Source organism: Tribolium castaneum, chromosome 1 (genome assembly GCF_031307605.1).
Source record: "Tribolium castaneum strain GA2 chromosome 1, icTriCast1.1, whole genome shotgun sequence".
Taxonomy (NCBI): Eukaryota; Metazoa; Arthropoda; class Insecta; order Coleoptera; family Tenebrionidae; genus Tribolium; species Tribolium castaneum.
In genome coordinates this window covers 8,355,464-8,373,215 of record NC_087394.1, presented here as the reverse complement: position 1 = coordinate 8,373,215, position 17,752 = coordinate 8,355,464, and the positions used below count along the sequence as shown (strand labels likewise).

Here is a 17,752-nt window from a genome sequence, read left to right as displayed (position 1 = left end):
TAAAATATTTGCACTTACACGCGAGGCAACCTGTATACTATGTACGTGTATAATGCAGTTACCCCTTGCATTACATAAATTATAGAAAAAACTCTGTATTTCGTTGCATTTTTGAGCATATTTTACAATATTTACTAATTTTTAGCAAAAATTACAAAAAAATCTACAAAAAATACGAATAATAGTAGAGAAATAAGGTTTTTACGACTCAAAAATGAAAAGAATCATGTTAAAACTGTAATACCTAGTTTTCATTGCACTGCAATTAAAAACGTAAAGAAATTAATAAGTTTTTGGTTTTTGGTCTTTGCTTCTCGAAAGTTAGAAAAATAGCGAATAATGGTCTAATTAATCACTGAAAATTTCACTTTTCGACTTCTAAAACAACTGTAAAAGTTTGTTTTTTTTTAATATTTGATATTAAATATCTTTTTTGTTATTAGTGCAAAACTTTAAACACAATTTAAAAATACAACACAAGATGCACCATTTAAAAATAGTAAGCTATTCAACGTATAAAGAGACTTAAAAAGAAAGCACCAAACCTCATATTCTCTTCTTTCACCTGAATCAATTGAATTTGTTTACTTTTCTTTGTTTAGATGAAGGTTTAAATGTATTAAATTTAATTTATTTAAAAAAGAATACGTTTCCGACAAGAAAATCAAATTAGTACTTCAAAAATTAAACAAAATCAGTCAATAAAACTTCAAAAAAAAAATCAGTTTTAATAATTTTTACATAATAAAAATTCATTAATTCAAAGATAACAATGCAAAAAATAGGGTATTTCATTTAGAAAAACAACTTTGCAATGTAACACTTTATCAGTAGTACTTATTATGGCATGCTATACAGGCTGTTCCGTTTAAACCCTACATTAGAAGTAATGGTGGTTCTAATAATAATAGCCATCTGAAAATTTGTATACAACCATAATCACTTAGGTCCTGCTCGATGAAAATATTTTCACGAAGGTAATACCTCCTGTTATACCGGAAGTCGCTATCAACTTGCTTATTTTAAAGCTATATTTTTATGTATAAAGTTAAGTTTTCAGAACTTTAAGCACCTATAACTCAACGAAATGCCTCAAGTTTTATTTCCTTAAATCGTAGAGAATTTAATTCTGCATCGATCTGTATTAGTATTCCCTATACTTATGTATAATAGGTTTCAAGTTACAATAACGTTTTGTTGGAATTTAGAAATTCATTAGCTACATATTCTCATAGATTGCCATGAAAGCGAGAGGAAAAATGTGAAGTTTTTTAAACCAACATTATGAATTTATTTTGTTTTTAGGGAATGGATAACACAATTTTGAACAGTGTTGAAGTTATCCAAACTTAACCTTAAAATTTTTGGGTTTATTAACTTCTTTTCCAATTTTAAACACATTGGAGAACAGATATAGACTTTCTCTTTTAATTCTCCAAATATGATTGTGAAATCTCTAAAGCTAGGAGAGTTACCTCTTTTTTAAATGGCAGGTGCAAATCCAAAAATTTCAAAAAATCTTAAATACTTAGGTATAGAAAAAGGTGATAAAAACTTCCTAACAATAACTCAGCTAATCCAAAAACGCAATAAAAAATATAGCTTTCCATTTCAAATAAGAAAGTTGATAGCGACTTCCGGTATAACCGGAAATGGTGCCATCTTGAAAATATTTTCATTATGCAGAACTCAACTGATTATGGCTGAGTACCAACTTTCAAATAAATATCTTTATTAGAACTTTCAATACTTCTAACGTGGGGTTTAGACGGAACAGCCTGTATGTAAAAAACTAGCAATATTAGAACCCGTGATTGAATTGTGAATGCAATAACATTTAAAAAATTAAATACTTTATCTTAACTAACGCAATAATTGTTATTACACTTTGTTAATGTACATCTGCTATCAATAAATGCAGTAAATAAATAAATTAAATCAAATAATTGAGCACATTTCTAGCACGCTTTCATTCGAATTTTTTGTCTTATACTTACGTCATATGGTTTTTTACGTAATATAATATTGTGTTCTTTGTTTTAAGAGTACAATTGATAAATCTTCTACCAATGGCAAATTGACCGATTAACTAAATCACTTTTTACAACGATCTTCATTAACGATTTTTCATAATGTAACGTAAAAAACGCATCGAATGATTTCGTTTCATAAAACAAAAATTTTTGAACAAAATTTTGAAATCACTGTACTTTGAGTCGTTCTTATAAAAATCGAGAGATACAAGTTAATAAATAAGTTAATAATTTAAAATTGGCTAAAGACTATTATTAATTTTGTTATTGCATAAAACGCTTTACCCTCTTTTCTCTTTACAAGATCTTTTTACTTCAGTAAAAAAAAAGATAACAATAGTATTTTCTTTATTGATGTTAACACATAATTGATACATCCCTGTTTTCCCATTTTAATAAATACTTAAAAAAAGACGTAGTTTAAAGTTTTTTCTTTTTAATACTGGTAACAGGAAGCAAACAGAAAAAAAATCCTCGTCAGTAAAAGTAATACATTAATATTGATCAAACTTTTCGTTCCTGGCCAAACTAGATTTTTATTAGTAATTTTATAAAAAAAAAGTAAAAAATAATCTTAAAAAAAATAGAGAAACAAACGATTTGTAACTTCAAAAAGTAAATATTTTGCGTATTTTCATTCCAGTTTTTTTGTCTCAACTGGAAGTTTATGCAAATTAGATGAATTTCTTCTTGTACGAATAGAACCAAGTAAATTTCAATGAGCTGACTTAATGGTAACATAACAAAAACACGAGAAGTGTTAGTAATATAAACTATTAAAATATAGTAGTATAAAAATCACTGATATCCATTTGGTTTACCACCAAATAAATTTCATAAATAGATTTTTTTAAATTGTCACATACCCCTTGATTTCTAAGTTTTGTGTACAAACTATCCGATTTGCTGAGTAATCTAGTTAATAATAATTTTATTTTCAATTAAAATACAGTGCAGCCGCAAAACATCTTATTTGATAACCTCTCCCCTTTGAGAAACCGTTGAGGAAAAGCCAACGTCAGAAGATTCGTTCGTTGGTAAAAAATCCAAACTTTTAGTTAGTTTATAAACCTGACCACTGACCTGACCGTATATAAACCCCAGTTTATTTAACAACTTAACCATCTAGTTTGCTAATTTGTAAACTAGCCAAGTTTACACATTAGCCAGCCGTAACGAGAGATACTAAAAAACCCCCCAATTTGGAGAAATTTTTCTCAGCTTTAATTTTGTTCAATACAATATCAAAAATTTTGTTTCTCACCTGTAAACTAAAACTGGACTAAAAATTCTACACTTACATGTAATCATTGTAGAGCATTTGAAACCTAGGCCTGCTTAATCTGACTTTCTGTGACCCCAAAACTTGCGAAATGACCTCATCATCAGTCAAAGAAGAATAAGGTTGTTCCCCACATTCGCAAATTTCCCACATTGTAACAGCAAATGACCAAATATTAGCTTCCAGTGTAACAGTCTTGGGCTCAATTGTCGTGGAAGTGTAAGATAACGATTCTGGTGCACACCATCTCACTGAAACACCCGCCGCTCCCAAATAATAATCCTCCGGATATTGGAGAACAGCTAGGCCATAATCACCCAATTTTAACGTTAGATTTGAAGTGAGCTGACAATTTCTCGCCGCTAAATCCCTACAAAAAATTATCATCAAGCGACGAAAATGGGAATTGTTCGTGTTTATTTACGGATGACTCAATCTATTTTCATGGAGGAATTTTAGAGCCGAACTCAGTTGGCAACACCAAACCAGGGGATATTCCGTTGATAGTAACTTATCAGCGGTCGGTTTATTTTGCCTTAGGTAATTTTTAAGATCACCCTGAAACAATAATAAAAATATCCGCGCCCAATTCATTGTTGTGTCTCCTACTTGCGGGCAATATTCTTGCAATAGCAAAAGTGGGATCGTATCCAAACATCTCCCAATTAATTTTAAAATATTTGGATGTGAACCACATCGATAAATGGACGCGTCGTGTAAAAACACGACACGTTCTCTCTTCGAAGCTGTGGCTTCCAAAATGCGAACCACTACAGGTGTCCATTTTTGCTCGCTATCGATGTCTTGGGCTGCGCCTTCAACGACCTAAAATTAATTTCGTAAAACCTTGCCAAAAATTTAATTAGAGCGTACTCTTCCAAACCAGCCTTTGCCAATTTCTTTTATGTACTTTAGTTTAATTCGCGGAAAATCGGTTTCGGTGCCATCTACAAAATAACGATTACTTTTCAGCTGTAATAACTAGAGACCGGATCTTAGGACACTTCCCACAATTTTTAAAGGCTTTTCTTGAATCTCGAAATAACTTTGCTTTGTTATTTTTTTTAATTCTTCCTAAATTGGTTTGTATCCTACCGTTGTGTTCTCCAAGTTTAAAGGAGAATTTTTTCAATTTTTATTAGCATTTAGTGTAAAAACATAATATTAGATTTTTCAATTACAAAGTTATTTTATTTTACATCAAAGATTTTTTGTTTCTCAAGCTTTCAGTCTTCCAATCTCATAGAATCTTAGTGTTTCAGTTTCTCAGTATTTCAGGTTTTCAGTTTCTGAGTTTCTCCATATTTTATATTCATTTCCGAATTTTGTCAGTTTTTCGTGGTTTCGTTATCTTATAGTATGTATTTCATTTTACCAATTTCTTAATGTTCTTTTTAGTTCTATAGTTTTTTCATTCATCTTACTGTTTTTTAGTTTTTTTGTATTCCAATTTAATAGTTTCTCTTTTACAGTTCTACAGAGTGATTGTTATTGTATTTTAAAACTTTTTAACTTCTAATATAGTTCAAAATAATTCAAATTCTCAAAGCTCTTTACAATAAGTGAATAATTCTTTTTGCATTTGATAATCAAAGATTCGAAGACTCTTCTAAAATCTTTAAGATTGTCAACCGTCAAATTACAAGCCTCCTAGGATTTTTTGAAAATAATGATAAAAAATGATTGTAACACCGGTTTTTTCAATGGCTATCAAAAAAACAACAATTTTTATGAAGACCTTTATTAATATTTTCTATAACGATCTCTTAGTTTTTTAAATAGTAGCAAAAAACGGAATTTTAGATCATTATTTTTGTTTCTCAGGCTTTCAAGTCTTCCAATCTCGTAGAATCTTAGTGTTTCAGTTTTTAAGTTTCTCAGTATTTCAGCTTTTCAGTTTCTTAGTTTCTCCATATTTTATATTCATTTCCGAATTTTTTCAGTTTTTCGTGGTTTCGTTATCTTATAGTATTTCATTTTACCAATTTCTTAATGTTCTTTGTAGTTCTATAATTTTTTCATTCATCTTACTGTTTTTTAGTTTTTTGTATTCCAATTTAATAGTTTCGCTTTTACAGTTCTACAGAGTGATTGTTACTTTATATTAAAACTTTTTATCTTCTAATATAGTTAAAAATAATTCAAATTATCACAGCTCTTTACAATAAGTAAATAATTCTTTATGCATTTGATAATCGAAGATTCGAAGACTCTTCTAAAATCTTTAAGATTGTCAACCGTCAAATTACAAGCCTCCTAGGATTTTTTGAAAATAATGATAAAAAATAATTGTAACACCGGTTTTTTCAATGGCAATCAAAAAAACAACAATTTTTATGAAGACCTTTATTAATATTTTCTATAACGATCTCTTAGTTTTTTAAATAGTAGCAAAAAACGGAATTTTAGATCATTATTTTTAATTATTTTTAATTTTTAAACTTTAGAAAATTGCGATAAAGTTGTGCTACTAATTAACAAAATGTTCGATTTGTCCACCATTTTCATTCAAGAAGATTAAATTCGATGGCAGACTGACTGAGTTACTTACATAATTCACTAAGTTATAATAAACCACAATTAAATAGTATTTTTTTACTGCTTATTCGATAATCAATCAGCTAAAAACTAAATACAATGTAAATAAAATAAATAAAAATAAATAAATAAAAATTACAAAGTAAAATCCAGTTTTGTGATTATTTCAAAAACTGAAAGAGATAGGTATCTGTAAAAAAAAATAAAGTCGTTCCATTTGAAAAAAACTTAATTATTGCCATTTTTTGATAACCATTTCCAAAAAATTATACAGATAAAAGAAATGCCAATAAAAATTTTAACAAAAAAATTTATATGAGTCAAAAACTATGACAGCTAAGTATCAACAACTAGAGTACATTTTACAAAGTTTCAAAAAAACGATTCAAAAATCTAATAAAAATAGGTAGTTACTATTTAAAATTTCAAAGTTGACGCCAATTTCTCATTGTTCCGGAAGTCAAGCTACTTTGCTAAATTTGCGCCAACTTTGAAATTTAGTTAAATTCAGAATGGTCTACTTGGATTGTGTACAAAATTTTGAAGCTCTAGCTACATGAGAAGGTAAAAAGTTTCTAATGAAAAAAAATCTCCTAGTATAGTTTTTTCAGTTTCCAAGTTTGTTAGTCGCTTAGTTCTTCAAAATTTCACTCTCACGATTTTTAAGATTTTTTGTTTTCCAGCTTTTAAACTACTCAGCATTAAAGTTACGGTATCACATTGTCAGTTTTTGATCTTTTAATTTTTCTACTTTTCAGTTGTATGTATTGTAAATTATTTTTTAAAGTTGCACAGTCTTTTAATTCTGGAGATTCACGAGCCCTTGTAAAAACACAGCATTATTTTAATCAGATGATGAAAAAACTTGTGAATAAAATGTAAATTCTTGTAAAAACTACTCCAGTAGAAGTTGTGGAAAAATTAGTTAGTGACAAATTATGTACAAAAAAAATTCTGAATATAAAAATCAATTTTTTACAAAATGTATTCCGTTTTATTCGGAATTAAATGCAATAAAAATTAATACCTAATTTAATTTTTTTTATTTTTGACTCCTAAATAAAATTTTCAACTTTCTAAAAATCCGGTCCCTAGTAATAACCTGCAAACACTTACTAAACCAGGAACTAACATCCACATCTCCGAAAATGTAATCCTCCTGAGTACGTGTCTAAAAATTACACAATGATTCATTGAAACATGATAAAATACATGACGTACAATTATTTGTTGATTGGCAAGAAATACGTTATTATTTTGGTGTGGGGGCGATAAAGGGGTGAAAATAGTGAATTCACCGTTTGCAACAGGATTAACATGACCATGGTCTAAATTCGAAGCTGCAGAGGCTACAACAGGACTGTCCCGAAATTCCTGAAACACAAAACATAGAAAGTTAATTTATTTCGTTAGTAGGCAAAATTAACCACGAAATTAGAATCATTTCACTTAAAGAATGTGAATAAGTTGCCTTGAAATGGGATTAAATAGACTGTAACAATGTACGGACAATCATCAAAAGTTGGGATTGCCATACCTACACAAACGTATTCAATCAAAAACATTTTGCTGCAAAATCGAGTTGGATTGTAAAAATACAATCAATCACATACGAAAGCAAAGCTATATTTTTTACATCTGTTAAAAAAACTGTGACAAGATTACCGTATGATTTCATCACGTTATGCATCATTTATCGCGTGTATAAACATGCGAGTAAACTTGAAATTACTTTATGTACAATATATTTTCAGTGTTTGCTTTAGAGTGAGTCTCTGAGTTTTATTAAGAAATTAAATTATGACTTAATCCTAACATACAACTATCAACAAACCACAAATTTTATCTACCAAACCAGAACATGCATCACAACCATTACCTTTTCCTCATCCTATATATCGTAAGCACAAAAAGAAAGTAAACGTTAAAGTGAAGAAAGCATGAACAAATTGTTTCGATCATATTTTACCGTCTCAAAAATATAATAAGCATTCTAAATACAAAACGAATGCTCCGTTTCAAATAAATATGAAAGGCGAGTTTGTTCATAAAAATACAGTCATATACGGAGTGTTTTGTTTTTGTTACTGTCATTTAATTTCTTAACACAAAGCTTCTTAACCTTATTTTCATCACAAACTTTTTGCCTACTTTTTTACAAAGTTACATTCTTAGAGAGTAATAATACCTACAGTTGAACTCGGTTATAACGAATCCGGATTATAACAAACGTCCACACAAAAAAGCATTTTAAATGCAAAACGAAGGCTCTATTTCAAATAAATATGAGACAAGTTTGTTCATAAAAATACACATACAGTGCTTTTAAATTTTGACGATTCTTTTTTATTACTGTCATTTAATTTTAAAATCAAACTTTTTTACTATATTTTTATAAAAAAAATTGCCTGCTAAGTCTCATTCTTAGAAAGTAATAATACTACAGTAGAACTCGGTTGAAACGAACCCGGATTATACGAACGCCCACAAAAATAAGCATTTTAAATGCAAAACGAAGGCTCAATTTCAAATAAAAATGAAAAACAAGTTTGTTCATAAAAATACACAAACAGTGCTTTTAAATTTTGCCGATTCTTTTTTATTACTGTCATTTTTTATTTTAAAATCAAACTTTTTCACCATATTTTCATAAAAAAAAAAGTTTGCCTACTAAGTCTCATTCTTAAATAGTAATAATACTACAGTAGAACTCAGTTATAACGAACCCAGATTATAACGAACGCCCACAAAAATAAGCATTTTAAATGCAAAAGAAAGACTCCATTCCAAATAAATATGAAAGACAAGTTTGTTCATAAAAATACACATACAGTGCTTTTAAATTTTGCCGATTCTTTTTTATTACTGTTATTTTCAATTTTAAAATCAAACTTTTTCACCATATTTTCATAAAAAAAAAGTTTGCCTACTAAGTCTCATTCTTAAATAGTAATAATACTACAGAAGAACTCGGTTATAACGAACCCAGATTATAACGAACGCCCACAAAAATAAGCATTTTAAATGCATAAGAAAGACTCCATTCCAAATAAATATGAAAGACAAGTTTGTTCATAAAAGTACACATACAGTGCTTTTAAATTTTGCCGATTCTTTTTTATTACTGTCATTTTTTATTTTAAAATCAAACTTTTTCACCATATTTTCATAAAAAAAAGTTTGCCTACTAAGTCTCATTCTTAAATAGTAATAATACTACAGTAGAACTCGGTTATAACGAACCCAGATTATAACGAACGCCCACAAAAATAAGCATTTTAAATGCATAAGAAAGACTCCATTCCAAATAAATATGAAAGACAAGTTTGTTCATAAAAGTACACATACAGTGCTTTTAAATTTTGCCGATTCTTTTTTATTACTGTTATTTTCAATTTTAAAATCAAACTTTTTCACCATATTTTCATAAAAAAAAAGTTTGCCTAGTAAGTCTCATTCTTATATAGTAATAATACTACAGAAGAACTCGGTTATAACGAACCCAGATTATAACGAACGCCCACAAAAATAAGCATTTTAAATTCATAAGAAAGACTCCATTCCAAATAAATATGAAAGACAAGTTTGTTCATAAAAATACACATACAGTGCTTTTAAATTTTGCCGATTCTTTTTTATTACTGTTATTTTCAATTTTAAAATCAAACTTTTTCACCATATTTTCATAAAAAAAAAGTTTGCCTACTAAGTCTCATTCTTAAATAGTAATAATACTACAGAAGAACTCGGTTATAACGAACCCAGATTATAACGAACGCCCACAAAACTAAGCATTTTAAATGCAAAAGAAAGACTCCATTCCAAATAAATATGAAAGACAAGTTTGTTCATAAAAATACACATACAGTGCTTTTAAATTTTGTCGATTCTTTTTTATTACTGTTATTTTCAATTTTAAAATCAAACTTTTTCACCATATTTTCTTAAAAGTTTGCCTACTAAGTCTCATTCTTAAATGTAATAATACTACAGTAGAACTCGGTTATAACGAACTCAGATTATAACGAACGCCCACAAAAATAAGCATTTTAAATGCAAAATGAAAGCTCAATTTCAAATAAAAATAAAAGACTAGTTTGTTCATAAAAATATACATACAGTGCTTTTAAATTATGTCGATTCTTTTTTATTACTGTTATTTTCAATTTTAAAATCAAACTTTTTCACCATATTTTCTTAAAAAAAATTGCCTACTAAGTCTCATTCTTAGAAAGTAATAATACTACAGTAGAACTCGGTTATAACGAACCCAGATTATAACGAACGCCCACAAAAATAAGCATTTTAAATGCAAAAGAAAGACTCCATTCCAAATAAATATGAAAGACAAGTTTGTTCATAAAAATACACATACAGTGCTTTTATATTTTGCCGATTCTTTTTTATTACTGTTATTTTCAATTTTAAAATCAAACTTTTTCACCATATTTTCATAAAAAAAGTTTGCCTACTAAGTCTCATTCTTAAATAGTAAAAATACTGCAGTAGAACTCGGTTATAACGAACCCAGATTATAACGAACGCCCACAAAAATAAGCATTTTAAATGCAAAAGGAAGGCTCCATTTCAAATAAATATGAAAGACAAGTTTGTTCATAAAAATATACATACAGTGATTTTAAATTTTGACGATTCTTTTTATTACTGTCATTTAATTTTAAAATCAAACTTTTTCACCATATTTTCATAAAAAAAAATTGCCTACTCATTCTTAGAAAGTAATAAAATTACAGTAAATATGAAAGGCAGGTTTGTTCATAAAAATACCTATAGTGTTTTTACATTTTTCCGATGTTCTTTTATATTACTGTCATTTAATTTCTTAAAACAAAGCTTTTTTAACTTACATGTTGTAAAGTTTGTTAACATTTTTTTTTAAAGTTTAAAAGCTATGATTTTCTTTCTGAAGTCCAAATACTATTTTTAAATATTTAAAATTGATTAAATTACCGATTGTTAAAGCGGAGGGTGAATATTTACATATTCATATCTCGAAAACAAACAAACAAAAATAACATATTATCTGAAGTAAATAAAAAAATTAACCATACTATCTATGCATTTAATAATCATTAAGACTTTATTTCGTGTATGTATTCCAAACCTCAGAATTCATTCAACTTGAAAATTATGACGTCGTTCCATTACACAAATTCTGAAATCCCTTGCGTGTTCGTTATAATCGAGTTCCACTGTACTATGTTCCATCATATCTAATTTTTAACTGAAGCACAGTAAGTAAACGATTTTAAAAATTAATTTCCAAACCTTTTTTCTAAGAAATAAGCTTACACACATGATTTATTCGACATTCTACAATCTACAATACACCCGGTTGAATTTCATTGTTAAAGTGTGTTAGAAAGTGTAAAATCGTAAATAAAAACGTAAATGTAATATTCTGCGAAATTAGAACCGTAATTATTATTAATAAATCTCTCAACCGTTGTAATTAAATTTTATTCTCAATTTTCTATCTAATAGCCAAACATAATTTAATCACAGCATGACATTTGCGGATACACTTAAAAAATGCCAAGGAAAAATAGTTTTCCCTCAAAATGAACGTAACGTGAAATGCAGATTACCTGACCTACATTTTACGTTTTGGTTGACATTATTCAATAACATTTGAAGATTTAAGAAAAACGTAAAAACAAATAAAAATTATTCAAACACGTAATTTGCGGTTAACATAGAATCACTTAAAATTTAACCTTTGTATACGAACAATTTCCGGTTTCCAGTTCTATAAAAAAAGTATTTTATTTCATAGCATAAACAATTTTTGTGTACACTAAGTTTGTGTTTAGTTATTTCTAAAAATTTGTCTTCCTTATGTTGGTTTAGAGACGATCTTTTTTTATTATTATATATTAATGATTTCACCATCACGCACATCCTACTGACGGAAAGAACACGCCCGTCACATCAATTTTACTTAAAGTTTGACGGCATTAGAAGATATAAGAACTGACACGGCCAGTCGAGTGCATTTACTAAATAGAGACAAAATTGTCGGTTGAAGAACTTTGGAAATAACGCAATGTGACCTGAACGAACTTTTCCCCCGATATTCTGGATTTACTTTCCTTTTCCTGACAAACAGAATGACTCATCCTATTCTTTTGTAATCAACGTATAATTAATTTCGTTTAATGAAATGCACTTGGCTGTCGTCCAACGACAGCTAGGTAGGTAGAAATAATGCATTTTTGTAAATATTGTTCTAAAATTATTACGCTGTTGCGAAATTAGATCACGAAAAAATTCTTCCCTATTCTCGCATATTGTACTTTGTACCATAAGTTCAATTAAATTTGTGATCGAAGCCATTACTGAATGTTGCAGACTTCATTTCAAGTTACAAATCACTTTGATCAGAATTTAATTGAACGTTCGAAAGGCACAATGTTATAAGCATTTACTTATCTAGCGCAGACATAATCCATCAGATGAATGAAAACTATTTCAGTAACGGTAAATCATATCAAGCTGCTTCGGCAATTTTCATATTATCATTATCATTAGATCGTTTCACAGGGATGTGCGGTCGTCCAGTGCACTAGTAAAACGAATAGTTACTATCTTGTTGAGAATCGTTCAACCGGATGAAGACTTCCCGTTTTAAACTCGACCAACAAACACGTCTTCAATGATAAGGAATCTGACTGCGACCAAGTTCCAGTTTCAGATGCAGTCAATAATTCCACTGTACGTATTCACCAACGTGTGTAATTATCAGATACATAAAAAACATTCAAATTACTCCTATCCTTTTAAAGGCATAAAGGGTTGTAATAACAAAACGTATAATTTTCTGACATTTAATGTTTCCATATAAGGTAGCACTCCTTCCTTCTTTATACAGGGTGCCTCAGCTAAGACTTTCGAGCTTAATATTTCAGTTATTTGTCAACGGATTGTTATGATTAATTAAATAATTTTCAATTAGGGGCAAAAAAAATGACCTCAAGTTAAAAAATGAAATTTTAAAACACATTTCTTTTATTTAAAATTAAGCCAAATTACCGTTGGATCATCAAACCCCGAAAAATAAATGGCCACACAAAAAAATTAACAAAATCGCTCGGCTGATCCATGAAAAAAATTAAATTTTGTTGTTAAAAACTTAATCCAAATTTTGATAGTAATTTGGGCAGTCACCTTTTGAAACAATTGATGAAGCATTTCTATGCGGCATTTTGTGTACCACTGAAAAAACTGTCAAAAGTGTGTGCGCTGTCAGAAAAGTAAAATTGTTTTAATTTGGTGAAATTTCTTTAAAAACCAACAACAGTGGCTGAAATTTCTGTGTTGTTGAAAAAGGAATCAATACTCGCCTATGGAAAGTGTCGTTGGACTTTTTTTGAAATGTTATTTATGAAATTTAAAATTCAAAGAATCGTCAATAATTTGAAGACACAGGAAGCGTACCTGAACTAAATCGAGTGAGGACAAAACACGTCACTGGAAACGAAGCAATTGTTGGGGCTGTAATTCAAGCTTTTGAAGAGAATCCAATCAGCAGTGTACGAAACATTTCCAAAGTCCTGAATGTTCAAGTGTCTAGAATTTTTCAGTTGTTGTTCAGTCTTTTAGTCCTTTTTGAAAGAATTAAAGCATCCAGTACCAAAAGTAAGTCAAAAATATTGTTTTTTAACTTTGTGTGGGTGAGAGATAATTGTGAAATGTCCCTTGCGTGACAGTTACGTTTCTGCGAGTAGAATTCGGAAATAAAATTAACTAGACGCCCTCTGGTGATGACTTTTGAACTATGTCGAAAACAGTAAAGAAATTTTCGTAATGCCACATTTAACTGACATTTAATGAATTGTTCAACAATTTTGCGTGTATAGTGTTAATTACTTACAATAGAAAGAATCACTTTAAAAGTACGTTGTGGTAAATACTAGCGTTGACTTTGGTTCTGTAGTTTTTCGTGGTATAAAGTGTTTATTGTTGGAACTTGAAAGTGGATAAAAAGTGAAAAATATTTAAATTTTGATTACAAAGTGTTATCAAACAGTTGTCTAATTAAAGAATATAAGTAATGGATCACAGCGAACACAAAGTTTGGCTCAAGAAACCAATAAATTAGTGAAGTGTTATGAATTTTAGGTTAGAATTTTCCACTGAAAAAATCATGAAATGCTGCGGTAAATCTACAAAACTACAATAAAGATTAACAACTGCTGATACATTTAAACGTAAATTATGCCAAAAGGTAGGTTTTTCAATGTCTTTGTAATAATTTTCCAATAAAGAAAGTGAACCAAACAGTCATTCGTTATTCGTGTTTTCCTCGTCATCTCTCATTTGTCAACATAAGTTTCTTGCACCAAAGATGCAATAATCATTCCGCATAGGCAATGTAATAATTGTGAAGCCCCAAAATTCGTACAACGCTCAAAATATCCGAATAAACATTTTCCCGCCATTTATGGTTACTGTTTTCGACCTAGCTCAGTGGCGCCCCCAACGGTAATTTTACTTCCGAATTGACCAAAATTCAATGGTAGTGCTCATTTGTCTCATAGAGATCTACGCTTTTGCATCTGTACCCACGTTTAACAGTTTGTTTCTCATTTTTCTAGCGAAACAGACGTCTTCTACGAACGAGTTTTTTCTGACAGCATTTTTCACTGACGATAAATTTTTTAATATAAGTCTTAAAAGGCTTAACATTTTAAAAAGGCATGTAAAATTACGTTTTAAAGACTTGAGTTGTTGCAATAATTTCCAATAAATTTCATAAAAATCCGTTGACAAATGTCTGAGATACCAGGCTCGAAAGTCTTAGCTGAGACACCCTGTAGTCTTATTTTAAAAACAAACACTTGCAGCATAATTGAATCAAACAATTCAAAGTACTTTGCAGTTTTCAAAAACTCCTCATTATTCAGCATTGTCTTTTACAAGAATCTTAATAACGCTGCAGTTGAATTATTTGCTTTAGTTCACTTCCCTCCATTTAACTTCTCAAGAGTACAAAGTTTCAGCACCTTTAAAACTGTCAGGAGCAGAAAGTTGTCCAGGGAGAGAACCCTAAGTTAATTCAAGCATCGATCGTCGTCCCTGAAGGGAAACAGAAACACGAATTTCAATCGAACATCACGAAGGGTCTCGCAAAATCAAAGCCTATTATTGTATTGTAACAACAAGTTTTCAGTGCTACGACCTTTAGAGGCATCTCTTTATTTGGCTTCCGTGTAGGTGTAGCTTTTCCTACAGGTAAATCCAGAAAAAGTAATAGGAGAGAGTTGAATCAGCAAACAAACAAATCATCTTTTTTTATTACAACACTGGTTAAATAATAACATGAAGCACACAGCAATAACGGAATTGTTTAATTAGATTTGTTTATAAGATGACCTTGATTGTATAATTACTTGAAATCGTAAACTTTGACACTTTAAAATGACCTGAATTTATCATAATAATGAACCGCAACATTCATCTTGACTCACACGGTATTTTATTAAATTGACTTAAATTCAAGCTGAGTAACGCAAATTTACGTGCGAAATCGCTTAAAACTTTCCGAAAGAACATTATTTTTAACCAACAAACTGCTACAATTTGGTGCAGTGATGTGAAAATTAGAAACTTGAGGAAACTCATTTAATGGGTGATTATCACCTACATAAAAACGTTACTCCACCTTTACGTTTCAAAATAATGGACTATCCAAATGTGTATAATTTTACCGTAACGTGTAGTTGTCACATCATTTTTGACTTGAATTTTGAATTTATGATTTTACTTTTATTTAAGTAACGATAATGCAGTGTACAGTTGACGTTTAACTTTAAGTTTTAATAATCACCGTTTAACAAACGAGTTAGTTCATTACAGATAAACCTCAATTATCTGAATTGGATGGGACCGAGACCACCTCGGATTATCGAAGTTCAACTATACTTAAAAAATATTTTTCGTTAGCCATTTGTTAAAGTTAATATTTTTGAACGATTTCGTTTAAAAAAAAAAAAGATAGGTTTATGGACGTCATTAATGATGATTTAATTACTGTTCTATGGAGCTTCCAAATTTTAAAAAACGCTTTAACAGTCATCTACTTTTTCAAGCCTGCAAATGTGCATAGAAATTTTTCATTTTTTTATTTTTTCAATTACGGAAAAACTATTCGAAAAAATGAAATTATTTTGACGTAAATCTATGTAAAATGATCGGAAGAATAAATTGGTGTTGAGAAAATCGCCAAATCCTCAATAGTTACAATTTTTTTCATTTTACTTATTTTTGCATTTGTTTACAATTTTCTCGAAAACTATTAGTCGGAAAACGATGATAAAACAGATAGATAATTAAAAAAGCTTTCCAACGATAATAAACTTATTGGGGTTGTGTCTAATAGTTCCGGAGTTATTGCCCGATAAATATTCCGTGTACTAAAAATCGACCAAAACCTCAACGAAAATTGCAAAAATTAAACTACAAAAAATTAAAGCAATTGACATTTTTGCATTTTTAAAGTAGGAAAATAGTCTTAAAGGCACAGAAAGGTGCACAAAGTTTTGCGAGTGCGACGAGTTCAATTTTTTTTTGGATTTTCTTAATGTAGAGATAAGTGTTAAAAAAATTAGAAACTTTAAAGATTGTAAAAAACATAAGATTACATGTAAAATAATCTGTAGAATGCGCTAGAATAAACAGTTTTCTTCTAGATTTTTTACTTTTTGGGTTATAATTTTTTTAGTAAAAAACTAAAAATACCTCTGTTGTCCAGAAAAAGTTAAACTATTTTATGTGAACTTATGTAAAATGATCACAGGAATCAATTGGCGACGAGAAAATCCCCAAATTCCCAATAGTTTTTAAGTTATGATTTTTTTCGATTTTACTTATGTTCGCTTTTGTTCACAATTTTCTCGAAAAGTATAAGTCGGAAAACAATGATATTTTTTGAAAAAGATAAGGAATCAAAAAAGCTTTCCAATGATAATAAACATAATAAGGTTGCTTCTAATAGTTCGGAGTTACTGCCTGATAAATGTTCCGGATACCAAAAATCGACCAAAACCTCAACAAGAATTGGAAAAATTAAATTAAAAAAAATTAAAACATTTGACATTTTTGCATTTTTAAAGTATGAAAAGAGTCCAAAAGGCATAGAAAAGTGAACAAAGTTTTGCTAGAGCGACGAGTTGAAATTTTTTTTTTTATTTTTTTAATGTAGAGATACGTGTTAAAAAAATTAGAAACTTTAATGATTGTAAAAACCATAGTATAACATGTAAAATAACCTGTAGGATGCGCTGGAATAAACAGTTTTCTTCTAGAATTTTTACTTGTTGAGTCACAATGTTTTTAGTAAAAAACTAAAAATACCCCTGTTGCCCAAAAAAGTGAAACTATTTTATGTAAACGTATGTAAAATGATCGGAGAAATCAATTGACGTCAAAAAAATCGCCAAATTACCAATAGTTTTTCAATTTTTTTTTTCATTTTACTTATGTTCGCTTTTGTTAGCAATTTTCTCGAAAACTATTACTCAGAGAACGATGATCTTTTTTGAAAAAAATAGGTAAAGAAAAAAGCTTTTTAACAATAATAAACGTAATGAGCTTGCGTCTAATAACTCCGGAGTTATTACCTGATAAATGTTTCGGGTACCGAAAATCCAACAATATCTCAACAAAAATTGGAAAAATCAAACAAAAAAAATCGAAGCAAATGACTTTTTTGCATTTTTAAGGAATATATAGAGTCCTAAGGGCAGAGAAAATTGGATAGAACTTTGCTGGAGCGACGAGTTAAAACAAAATGTTTTTTTTATTTTTTAAAATAGGGAACTTTAAAGATGGTAAAAAAATACGAAAATAAACCGTAAAATGCGCTGGAATAAAACAT

The 17,752-nt window shown here is 29.2% G+C and overlaps 1 protein-coding gene across 4 annotated transcripts in view; it reads right to left on the bottom strand.

The window, feature by feature from the left end:
* The window catches only part of LOC103313170 (uncharacterized), a 39,937-nt gene that overhangs the window by 14,956 nt on the left and 7,229 nt on the right, over positions 1 to 17,752 (bottom strand). For 3 of the 4 annotated variants that reach the window (XM_015978349.2, XM_015978351.2, XM_015978350.2), the window contains exons 3-9: positions 7,733 to 7,744; positions 7,075 to 7,227; positions 6,970 to 7,024; positions 4,189 to 4,262; positions 3,925 to 4,140; positions 3,740 to 3,873; positions 3,335 to 3,685 (exon numbers count right to left, since the gene is read on the bottom strand). In XM_015978349.2, the coding sequence (XP_015833835.1) occupies positions 3,335 to 3,685; positions 3,740 to 3,873; positions 3,925 to 4,140; positions 4,189 to 4,262; positions 6,970 to 7,024; positions 7,075 to 7,227; positions 7,733 to 7,744 (995 nt within the window). The remainder of the gene's footprint in view (positions 1 to 3,334; positions 3,686 to 3,739; positions 3,874 to 3,924; positions 4,141 to 4,188; positions 4,263 to 6,969; positions 7,025 to 7,074; positions 7,228 to 7,732; positions 7,745 to 17,752) is intronic. The other variant, XM_008195724.3, reaches the window with a different exon arrangement.